This window comes from Anser brachyrhynchus (assembly GCF_964034855.1).
Source record: "Anser brachyrhynchus genome assembly, chromosome: 23".
NCBI lineage: Eukaryota > Metazoa > Chordata > Aves > Anseriformes > Anatidae > Anser > Anser brachyrhynchus.
The window spans coordinates 5,371,128-5,383,183 of record NC_137716.1 but is presented as its reverse complement, the minus strand read 5'-3'; the positions used below and the strand labels follow the sequence as shown (position 1 = coordinate 5,383,183).

Sequence of the window (12,056 nt, the reverse complement as noted above, 5' to 3'; positions counted from 1 at the left end):
GTAGCTGGTAAGTGTAACTGTCACCATTCATTTCAGACAGTTTTGTGTAAGAGGTCTTTGGGGTTCTTACGAAGCAGACAGCTGAAATGCCTGAGATCTCCAAACACAGGCAGACACATGCCGCCTCCTAAAACAACAGCAAAGCTGCGGCCACTCAGGAATCTGAGAATTTGAGCTATGTGGGTGAAAATGATTTCACTGGATGTTTTGTGCATGATTATGAATAGAGGTGATAGAAAAACATAGACAAGTGGCTTAAAGACAGCTTCAGGAAAAGCCAGACACATCCCCAGGAGCACTGAGGGACCACGAAGAAAAAGCTCTAAAAATGAGCTCTTACCCTGGGTGCTCACAGAACGAGATTTGGAACTGTGAGAAAAAAAAATGCCTTCTTGAAAATTTGTTTTCAGAAAAAACAGAGCTTTGACTTTCTTAATGGAGATAGTGGAACTTCACTGTTCTGGATTTCACTGATCCCGAACAACTCAGCCAAATACTAAAACCAGCTGCTGCTAACTGCAATATTTTTTATTATTATTATTATTTTTCTACCTATACTATAAATGTTTTGTTTCTTTTGATCTTAGGCCAAATATTCATTTTTCAATGCAAAAACCTAAGTTCTGTTTCTGAAGCACATGCATATTAGTAAGGACACCGGGGCAGAATACAATTTTCACTCACCTAGGGGCTGGCAGATTCCAAAAATATTTGGATTAGCAGGACTCCAACATAAAGAAGACCGGATCAAAGGAAGCTGACACCAGTATCCCCACCTAACTTTTACACAACTGCCAAGGCTCCCAGTTTTTGCCTAGCACGCAAGGTCGAATGTGGTAAAATATAAACTAATATAGCACACAGTTTGCTTTTTTAACCAAGACATTTTCCTAGCTCATGGACAGAAGAGAAACACAGTGAAGGGCAGGAAAAAATTGAGCGCAGGGCTAATCTTCGGCCAAATTTTCAGTTGGTGTAAATTGTCATTGCTCCACTTCAGCGCACAATGACAATTGACGCCAGCTGAGGCTCTGGTGACTCAGTTTGGTGACTCCCCATTGCAAAGGCTGTGATGGGCAGCTGCTGGAAATCCAGCTTCCCCGACAGTCACGTCTCATTCACGTTCAGGAATTCCAGATCCAAATTTCCCCGAAGCAAACATTTTACGTAGCTATCTTGGTAACGGTAATAAAAGTATAACTTCCAGGTGAAGTCTCCAGAAACAATCCAATAACGTACTAATGTTGACAATATATAACAATTATAGTGGAAGCACTGGCTGTTTGTTAAACCCACAGAATTAATACAGCATAATAGACTGGAAAAGACCACTTTGCATTACTCCTGTTCATAAATTTACCGGGCTCTCTCTTAAAAACAAAATAATAATAATTTCTTGCCTCCAATACCTTCACTGCAGGACTTCCAGAATCTGACGCCTCTGACAGCTACTAATTTTTAGCCCATATTTATTCCTGATCAGCTCATTTTATCAAAGCACTAGGCCTTGACCTTATGGCTGAGGAACATAATTTACCCTTTAAGGCAGGCAAGATTTGTAGGGAGAAGTAACATCATTTATTGGATCAACAGCTATAGCTAGGGTGCTGCAAACAAGCTTTTAGGCCATAATCCTTTCTTAAGGCCTGAAACAGAGAAATTCAAGTTAAATACAGCTTGGAGGCAGTTGTTCTGAATAAATAGACAAATAAATAAATAAAATAAAAATTAATGATGCCTCACAGTTACCCATTTTGAGAAAAAGGTGCCATTGGTGTCCGCAAAATACTGGGGATATTTATAAGGTGTGAAACACTGAATTTTTGAAAAGAAAAAGGACACAGTGGTTTGGGTGATTTAAGCTCTATTATACAAGATATTATTTAAAAATGCATGCTGTATGATTCACATCATTATGTTAATCTGAAAAACATTCAGAACTACCGCTAACTCCGCTTTACCCAACATATTTCAAGAGAGATTTCAGAAGTATCTGAAACAATTAAAACTAAAGCACAGGTTCTACAACATGTATTTCTGTTGAGAGGCATTTATGCAAATAAACTATTTATTCAAGCTCAGGTAGAGTTAACACAGCTTGAAAAGCGTTGCTTTACATGAGTGAACTGGGGAATAGGAAGCCCTCAGGAAAGCTAGTATCATTGTATATATATAATATAATATATATCTATCTAATATAATATATATCATCTATATCTATATATTATCTATCTATATATTATCTATCTATATATTATCTATCTATATATTATCTATCTATCTTCATTGTCTATATAATATATATCTGTAATATAATTGTATAGTATGTAATTTTATGACTTTGTGTCTACGTATGAAGTACAAGCCCAAGGTTCAAAATATTCCCCCTAAAGTTTTAAAAGATCGTGGATTTACTGATTTTAGTCATCAGCATCTGCATATTCCTTTCTCTGAACAGCTTTACTAAAAGCAGGAAAAAAATATTTTAGTTCCCGTATCAGAAGTTTATAGAGAAACAAAAAATTCCTTTTTCGTTACATTCCTGGATGCATTTAAAATAATCAAAGTGGGCTTGGGAAAAAGAGGAGGAAAGCAAAGAGAGAGCTCGTCTGACTTCAAGGAAAAAAAACGAGGCACTTAATTATATCCTCGCACACCTCCATACCCTTCCCCAGATCTCCCAAAGGAAATGTAAAAAGGGGTGACATTTTCACCTACCCCATTACTAATTTAGGCAAAGGGAAGGCTTGCCAAAAAGCTATTTATAGCCAAGGCAGCGAGGGCAGCGGAGTGGGGGTCTGCAAGGGGTGCAGAAACAGGTGCAGCGGCAGCGCGCATGACCCTATATGCCGAGGTGAGGATTGGTTAATCCGGGCTCTAAAATATGGCATCTTGGGCTCATGATAGTCATAGGGCTTTTCCATCACCAGGCGGGGCGGGGAAGCCACGGGGAGGGCGCTGCGGCGGGGCTCTATAAATTAAAGCTCAACCCGCCTTTTCTTCAATGGAATAGTAAAGCGGAGCAGGGCTGAGGGGGGAAACGGGCAGGAAAAAGGGGGGAAAAAGGGCCCGGAGCGGCTTTGTGCTGCCAAAAGCCACTTCAGCCTTCCTCAGCCCCGTTACTTTCCTCGCCGCATTCCTGCTACAGAAGCAGCTCCGCGGAGATGAAATACATCATAGGCATCGGAGGGTAAGTTCCTACCGGTGCCATCGGTAGCTAATACGCTGCTTTTCCTTTGTGCCTAATTGCTGTAAAATGAGCTGAGCCTTGGGGGTTACATAAGGGACCGTCGGGGTACGGGATTCTGGAAAACCGGCAAGTTGCTGACTCTTAATTTGTGCTTTATGTAACACCGAGGGCCCTGCAGGGAGGCGTCCCCCAAACTTCTATAGCATTAACGGGAGGCTGGCTGAAGTAGGAAGAAGTATTGCAAATAGGCTGAAGTAGAAAGAAGTATTGCAAATAGACTGAAGTAGAAAGAAGTACTGCAAATAGCCTCATAGGTGAAGTTACAGGCGTGGCGCGCCTGAACTCTGTAAAAGGATGTTTTCAACATCAATTTAGGCTTTTAAAAGCCTCTCTGAAGGACACGGGGAAGGGGGGGGAACTGCTTTGAGTTGGATTATTGGACAAAAAGCTCTGTTCGGCAGCAAGGGAGGGCTTGGAAGCAGGCCTGCGGCTGAGGACAGGCTGCCTGATGCAACTTGGCAGCGCTCCACTCACTGCAGAGGAGCTCGCAAAAGTGACCCCCGGCAAGACTGAGCCGAAAGGCAGGTCGAGGACAGCGTGTGATCTTGGGAGCCTTTGGATTAAAAAAATAAGAGATTAAGCGCACTCAGGCTTGACCGCTCTCCCGTCTGGGGGGGTGGGGGTGCAGATGTCTCGTGTTAAGGCAGGTTCTGCGGCTACAAGTCTGAATGGCTGTAAAAGGAAGGAGCTTCCCTCATTCACAACTAATTTAGTGCATTATAAAGGCACTTTTCGCGTGCCTTGCTCTCACGGGGCAGCCCCTCAAGCCGACGAACGCCAGCCTCCTGAACAGAAGCGTCAGGGGGGAACGAGGGGCAGCAGCAAGGGGGGTTCGGGCGCTTTACGCCCACTCCCGAAGCTGAGGGAAAGGGCTCGGCCCCCCCTCCCCCTCCTCCATCTTGCGGAAACACCCGCGGGGCTTCCCCCAGCCCCGGGGAGAGCCGCGAAGGCGGGGGGAAGGAGCGGCCGAGATGGCGGCGGGGCCGCTCCCCTCAGCGGCGGGGGAAGGGGGTGGGGGAGGGGTAAGGACGCGCCGTCCCGCGCGCGGGAAGCGGCGGCCGTTACGAGCGGCGCGAGCCGCGGCCGGACCGGGAGGGGGGGGGGGGGGCGGCGAGAGCCAATCAGCGCCCAGCGCGCTCCGCCGAGGCGGGAAATTCAAACGTGGCGCGCGGGCTGCGCGCACCCCAAAGTGGTTCTGTCAGCGCCGTGTCCCCGTCAGCACCTCAAAGCAGCTCTGTCAGCACCGTGCCCCCCCGTGTCCCCCGTCAGCCCCATGTCCCTGTCAGCACCCCAAAGTGGCTCCCCCATCTCCCTGTCCCCCGTGCCCGTGTCCCTCATCCCGTTCCTGTCTCACGTTCTCTGTTTCAGCGTCACCAACGGTGGCAAAACCACGCTGACCAACAGGCTTGTCAAGGCGCTGCCCAACTGCTGCGTCGTCCACCAGGACGACTTCTTCAAGGTGAGCCCGGCGCCTCCCGCTCGCCCCCGGCACGCGCCGCCGCTCCCACGCGTAGCAGTGGCCCCAGGCACCGAAAGCTTCCCTCAGTCCCCAGGACAGACCCAGCCGTAGCTCAGCTAAAAGCCCCCTGGCCGTGTGGACCCCTCAAGCTGGGCCTTTGCTCCACGTTTCACCTCAAAAATGTGCCCCCAGCAGCCCTCAGAGCCCGCACAGCGCGGCTTGCACCTGCGGAGTGGTGCCGAGCCACAAGCGCTGCTCTGGCGGCGGCCTCAAGCATGAATTTGGGTCAGAGGCCAGCCCTTGGCGCGCAGGAGAAGGTCCCACATGGTTTTCCGTAAGGATGTGGAACCTGGCACACGTAAAGCTTTCACTGGCCCACGAGTTACGCTGTGCTGCCCTGTATTTTTGGTAGAAATGTTAGGAGGAGTTCAGGTATCTATTATTGGTCAGGTAAACTCGAAGTTACTTAGCGCTGCATTGGCATATTAAGTCCTCACGTGCTCGCTCTAGGCCCCCTGTTTATAAATAGCTTGGCCAGGAATAATTCTTTACCTGCTCGCTTATAAATAGGGGACCTGGAGTGTTTTGGCCAGCGATAGCATACCAAATTGTCAGCCTCAAACTCTTTGCCACACGTGCCTTATCTGAGCCAAGAATGCTTTCTCAAAGCTCTCGGGTTGGTGAAAAACGGGAACTTAAAATTTTAACTTGATCCCAGTGAGGTCGGCAGTGGTTTCGTTAAGTGAACACTTCGTTGGGTGTTGCGGTAGCGTCCAGGTTGTGATCGGATCTTAGGTAACTGATCACGCTGAGTTTGCAGCAATGTTTTATTGCTCACTATATTTCAGCCACAAGATCAAATAGAAGTCGGGGAAGACGGCTTTAAACAATGGGATGGTAAGAGCAGTGTTCGCTATAGGATGCAGTAATGTATATTTTTTTCCTAAGTATTTCTTTTTAATTATTAAAGTTTTAATAGTAAATTAATTGTAATTTCAAAATTTACAAGTTCATTATATATTATACTTTCAAACCTGTGTGGTTCAAGGTATTTGATTGTGTACCTCTTTCCCACCCACCCCCTTTCTTCTAACTAGTGTTGGATTCCTTGGATATGGAGGCAATGGTGAGCACTGTGCGTGCCTGGATTGAGAACCCAGTGAAGTTTGCCCGTTCCCACGGGGTGAATGTCACGCCTGGCTCTAAAGAGCCAGCCTCCAAAGATATCCATATTTTGGTCATTGAAGGCTTCCTGCTTTATAATTACAAGTAAGGTTTGGGGAACTATTAATGGCTTTCCAGGGAGGAACGCTAGATGACTAGTGCCAGGACTAAAACCTCCTTTTTACTAATACACCCTTCCTTCTCCTTCTGAGGTATCATGTCTAAGAATTTCTCACGCGTAAGAAATCTGCTGCTGGTAAAACCGGGCTGCACGCAGTGGCTTTTTTGGGGTAGGGCAGGAAGCTCTCCTTCCCTCCTGTTCTCCCACCGCACTGCCTAAACCATGACCTGAGAAGGTCATTGATAAGAACGAGGAGATAATCAGTGCTGCGTTCACTGCTTGGAATCCCTCCTGGGCTTCAGGGATAGTTCTCATGTGGTACATGCTCTTGCTTAACGCTGACTAAATTCAGCCGAGTAATTAATTGTACGTTGGATCAAAGATCAACCTTTTCGCATTCTTATATGGGGAAAAAATGCTTGGCAAGAAGCTGGGAAGACAAGTAGAGGAGAGAGCGGAGATTTCCAATAGCTAAATATATAAACTCCAGAAAAATGTGTGCTATAAACACAGCGAGCAGAGGGCTGGCTCCAAGCTGTAGCTTTGCTTACAAAACTTTTGCAAGAACAAGCTGTGCGTGACACTTGGCAAAAGTGGAATTCCTCCTGAGCTGTGCCACAGGACGAGCAGCCCTGGGCTGCGTGCACAACGCGCGGCCAGCCGCGGGCTGCCCCAGCACAGCACCTGCTGCTCTTGGCCCGTCCCTTGGGAGGTGACGCTCGTACCTCTCCTGAAGGTTACAAATACCACCCCAGTGCTCCGTCCCAGGAGCAGGAGCCTGCCCGTCGTCTGGGGAATATTTTATATATTTTTATATTCCCCAGAGCTTGCTCAATTCACGCCATACGCATTTTCCAGACATCCCACCAGGGTCAAACTAGCTGCTTAGGTTAGATTCTGCTTTTTAGATTTTAGAATCATTCTATGATTCTATGCTTTTTAGATATTTTTTTTTTTCAGGGTTTATTTTCTTCAGCCTAATAGCAGTGCAACTCCGTAAGCCACGGTGGAGCTCAGTGACTGGGTTTCTGGAGGAACCTGTACCAAACCTGTTTCTCCGTGCACGTTTTGACAGCTCGCTTCTGCACGATGATAAGTTTGTTTGTGCCAGACTGAGGAGCTAAAACTTCAGCTGACTTCAAACAAAACTGAGCGGATAGAGCAAGAGCTGTGGTTCAGCCCCCAGGCCCACCTAGCCCCACGTCTAATCTTCCCCAGTAACTCTCAGCAGATATTGGGGAGGGAGGGAGAGTTCCGACCTCTGAAAGCTCACATTGTTCATGTTTTATAGCAAGTAATAAACCTGCCATAGATCAGATCTTGCCTTAATGAAAAGCAGAATTGCCTGCAATAGTCATACATGTAAGAAGCAGAAAGATTTGTATGGCTTTCAGGGGTAACTTAGCACTTTATCAGAAAGCAATAAATAGACACGTTCTTTCTTTCCACCCCACCCTAGACCACTGATAGACCTCTTTGACATACGCTACTACCTGGCAGTTCCGTATGATGAATGCAAAAGGAGGAGAAGGTAAGCAGATGCTTTGACTTTGATTCTTCCTCCCCAAAAACACTGCCTGCTGCAGTCAAGAGAGGCAGGCTTTTGAGCTACCTGCATCTTCTTGTCATCGGGATGTATCTGTGTCACTTGCAAATTGGAATTACAGTTAAAAAGTTTAATCTAATTGGAGGAAGAGACTTTCATGTGGCGATACTGAAGCTCTGGCTGCCCCCTTTGTGGGGCTTTTGTCAAGAGTGCATCCGTTAAGGGGTGCAAAGAGAGCGGTTTTGTTGCGTGCTTCCCTCGTGAGCCCCAGCACACCCCTAGCGATGCTCGCTTTGCCTGCCACTACATTCCATATTCCTTTGGGTGTCTGAATAAACTTCGTGTAAAATGTGGAAGCTGTTGCCAGTTATTGATAAGAGCAACCAGTTCTCACATGCATGCAGCTGTCAGGTTAACGTCAGGCTTTGGTACTGCACGAGGGTGCAGTCCCGCGGTCCTAACGCTGCTTCCCACCTCCACGTTTGCAGCACGCGCAACTACACCGTCCCTGACCCCCCCGGGCTCTTCGATGGACACGTCTGGCCCATGTACTTAAAGCACAGGAAAGAAATGGAGGACAACGGTGTTGATGTTGGTAAGGCTCTCCAAACCCAAATCCTTTGGTACTATGCTCTGGATTTTAAGGAAGTCAGTAATGTAATCAAGGCAACTTCAACTGTAATGATGCAAGGCGCTATTTTTATTACTAAGTTGTAGTCCTGGCCTACTTTCTGGATGGATAAATATATGCAGTCTTACAGCTAAGAACTCCTTCTCTTTGTTTTTATATTATTAAGAACATTTTCCTTTATTATAAGGAAAAATAAAACTTTATAATGGGCTTAGAGGTTTTGGGGGACATAGGTTTCTCAGAAGGGTTCTGTTTTCTGGAAAACAGAAGTGGAAAACAAGTCGTCATTTGGATTAATCCAGTAAAATAACTAAAAAACTAATCTACATATAAACTTTGTTCCGAGTAGAAGCCTATGGACTGACTGTCTTTTTTCTTTCAGTTTATTTAGATGGACTGAAGTCTAGAGATGAGCTTTACAATCAAGTCTTTGAAGATATTCAGAACAGGCTTTTGAACTGCTTATAGGTAAATACATTCCTGCTCCAAGGGGGTGAAATGTGAGGGGCTGACTGCTGGAAACAATCTGTTCTTATGCTCGGATGGTCACGCTGTTCCTTCTTGCTTTGCAGGGTCTCGGAAGACCTGAAAGACCCATGTACAGAATGATGTAAATAGTACTTGGAAGTCAGAGTTGGGGTTTGTGTAAACACTTCTTACACTGCCCTTTGGAAAGCATCTTTTGTATATAATTGAAAAATGAAGATAAGTTATTTGCAGCTGTGATGGACAGGATTTTTTTTTTAAATTTTCCTATTTTATATTCCACTGGCTTAAACATAAGTTGAAAATGCATTTTCATGGTGGGACAAGTAGAGATGCATTTGGAAAACAACTGCCTCTCTTGCTTATATGCTTCTGCAGATATTAAGCCTTTATGTAATGGCTTGTTTGTAACGTCATCTTTCAAATTCAGTAAAAATCTATTTAAAATCTCTTTTCTGAGCTCCCATTTTAATATGTCGATCACCTTTAGTAGAAAGAGGTGCACGCACACCACCACCAGTACAACAGCAGCCCACACATCTCGTGGCATTTGACATTTCATGCTAACCATACCTGTGCAGCTTCAGGCAGCCTTGCTTTAAGCGATAACTCCAGCCTGGAAACATAGTTCGGGCGTCCAACAAGGGTGAGAGTCTCAGAGGCGATCACGGGAGGTGAACAGCACCGCGGATATTTTTAAATCGCGGGTGTGAAATCAGCTTTATGTCAGCCTCAGCTTGTCTGCATTTCTCACTTTGTGCTCAGGCAAATGAGCGTGCAGAGATACCGTGGCCCGTTTCACAGAACTGTGGAGTGCTCCCAAGGTGAGAGGTTTGGGCGGACGCCTGCATTTCTGCCTTTTGGAGTCCAGACGAGAGTTATTGTGTCCTAAATTCTCCAGCTAGCTGAATTTTGTGAGGTGGGGACTGCTGTCTTACTGAATTGAAAATCCAGCAGGAAAATCTGTGTGTTTTCTCAGGGAATGCGTGTAGCAACTTCACATTAAGATTGTGCTACATGAGGAATCTCTTCTCAGGAATTAGTACTGAAAATGCCAGCCTAATTTTAGTCTGAAACAAACAGTGATCAAACATGTCCTTGGAGTGCGTGTGAATTTACTGATAGACTTCGGGTTAACTTCATGTGGAAGTGTTCCAAGGAGCCTGTGCTGGAGAAAGCAGGCCTTTACCCTGCTGGGTGATCTGCCTTCAAAATGTCCTGCCGAGGAGCTCACACCCCAACAGGTACAGGAACACCCTGCATTAAGACAAACCCTGTGGTACGGTGAGAGGACGCAGATCTCTCGTGTCCTCCCTTTCCAGCAAAACCATCAATAAACGACCCGTGGAAAGAGTTTGATTGGGTTTTCTGCTCGTAGGCTTTTTCTCAGTGTTACGGTGAGATGAGAAAAGCTTCCCACCCAAAGCAAGAGAGCACGAAAGAGAAGGAAGAGGCAAACACAATGAGAACGTTGAAATAAGTTGTAATATGGAGTGTAATGTTACCTAGAAGGACACGCTGTAGAAAGGAAGGGGGGATAGATACTGTTCCTGAAGCAAAACCAAGCGGTAGAGCTTTATTGTCCTTTATTCATCACGTGCTTTCCGAGGCCTTTGGGAACAACGCTCTGCCCAGGTTCCCTCCTTCAGGAAGAGCACGGCTGCTGTTCTGCACGAGGCTTTTAGGCAGGCACGTAAGTAATGAAATCTGGTGGGGAGATAGGTAAAGCGTGCTGAGGTCTGTCAGCCGGCTACCAAAATACCGCGGGGCTAAAGATAGGAAGTGCCATCGAGCTGATGAACCAAAGCACATGCAGCACCACGCATAAAGGGCCGGTGATGTTAAAGCACAAAACCTCTCACGTGGGGCGAGGGCGGCGATCTTTCGGACGCTCACATAACTCGGCCGCGGCATCAGCACGGCTCGCGTCAGATTTTCGGACGTGCCTTAATTAGAAACGTCGCTCCAGAAAGGCAGCTGCCGCGGGTTAGTAGGAAGTCACCCCAGAATCACCAAGGCTGTCTCACGGGATTTTAAATCATTAAAATTTTAATTCATAAAAAAATCATTTTAAATCAGGAGGGAGAGCAGCAGCGAGGCAGGGCCACCACCCTGCGCAGCGGGGACGCCATGGCCAGGAAGGAGGAGCGGATGCTGACGGCATCCATGCTTCCACGAGCTATAAAAAGGCATTTTTATTTCCTTGTGCGCCGCTCCAGGCGTGCCTGGAGGCACCCACCAAGCTATAATTACGCCGTTACATGTCGGAGCGCTCCTGTCAATGGCAAACCTGAGGAATGCTTCGGCCAGGGACGGAGCGCTGGGACTTGTCACCGATACCTTGTAAGTCCATTCGGCATTGCCACACGGAGCGTTTCCCACAGACGAGCTGCACTCCTGCTTGCTGATGGAAAAAAGCAGTCCCAGCGGAATTTGGCACGGGACGAGCGCCACAAGGGTTCCCCTGCGCTAGCAGATAGGTTTAACCCGCGCCTGATAAGCTGCATGAAACCATTTTGTCCTCGTGAGGACATTTAAGGGAAAAGGCATTGCGCTCTTCGAGCTGCCCTCTAGGAAGCAACCACCAAAGCCTAAAAAAAAAACAAAACGCATTTTAGGCCTGCATTTCTGAGAGCCCCCCCTAGGAAATTTAGTTCCTATAGGATTTAGTACGGAGCGGTAGTTGACTCACTTAAGTACTGACCTCCTGGACACCTTCTCTCCAGTAAATGCTCCAACACAGGGCAAGGTGTTTTGTTTGTTTGTTTGTTTGTTTTATTTTTTTGGTTGGGTTGTGTTTTTTTTTGTCGTTTTCTTTTTTGTTTTTTTTCCCCACCATCTTTACAGCCACACACAGTAAGTACATGACGACCTTGTGCCAGCAGGCTGTCATTTAAACCCCCCCAAGGCCAGCCAGCCTGTGTATGGGGTGGGGGGTGGGGGGGCAACAAAACTGCCCTGGATTCTGGTTTCCAAAAATTTCGGCGATACCTCGGGCACCCGTCAGGATGGGAGCTCCCAGCACCACCACCCCCAGGCCCGGCGGCCGCAGGGGCAGCGGGGCTGGGGCTGCGTGGCCAGAAGCCTTTGGGGAGCCTGAAACCAAAACCCGTGGTGGGCCAGGCGCCCCGGCAGCCTCAGCACTATGTGAACTTCGCCCAGCTCGGGAACAGCTGTGGCTATAGGATTTCCATACATCCCTCCGTGCGCTGGCTCCGCTGACAAAAGGCCACGTCAGAGCGGATGAAATGCGGCAGCCGCTGGTTGGCAGCACCCGAGCTCCGGCCCCGATGCGAGGGGTGCGAGCGGGCCGTGGGCCACCCCTCTGCCCCGGGGGGGGGACCCCAAAACCCCTTGACCGAAAGCTAAACTGGGCAGAAAGCGGTGTCCCTGCCGGTT

The 12,056-nt window shown here is 47.4% G+C and overlaps 1 protein-coding gene across 1 annotated transcript; it reads left to right on the top strand.

Annotated features, from left to right (window-relative positions):
• The first annotated feature begins 2,877 nt into the window (after window positions 1-2,877).
• On the top strand, window positions 2,878-9,106 carry NMRK2 (nicotinamide riboside kinase 2). The gene is made up of 8 exons (XM_080566286.1): window positions 2,878-3,190; window positions 4,619-4,709; window positions 5,558-5,606; window positions 5,807-5,978; window positions 7,454-7,525; window positions 8,029-8,135; window positions 8,554-8,639; window positions 8,744-9,106. Exons 1-7 carry the CDS (start codon window positions 3,165-3,167, stop codon window positions 8,637-8,639), a joined length of 603 nt encoding a protein of 200 aa, XP_080422412.1. The 5' UTR covers window positions 2,878-3,164; the 3' UTR covers window positions 8,744-9,106.
• The last annotated feature ends 2,950 nt before the right edge of the window (window positions 9,107-12,056 follow it).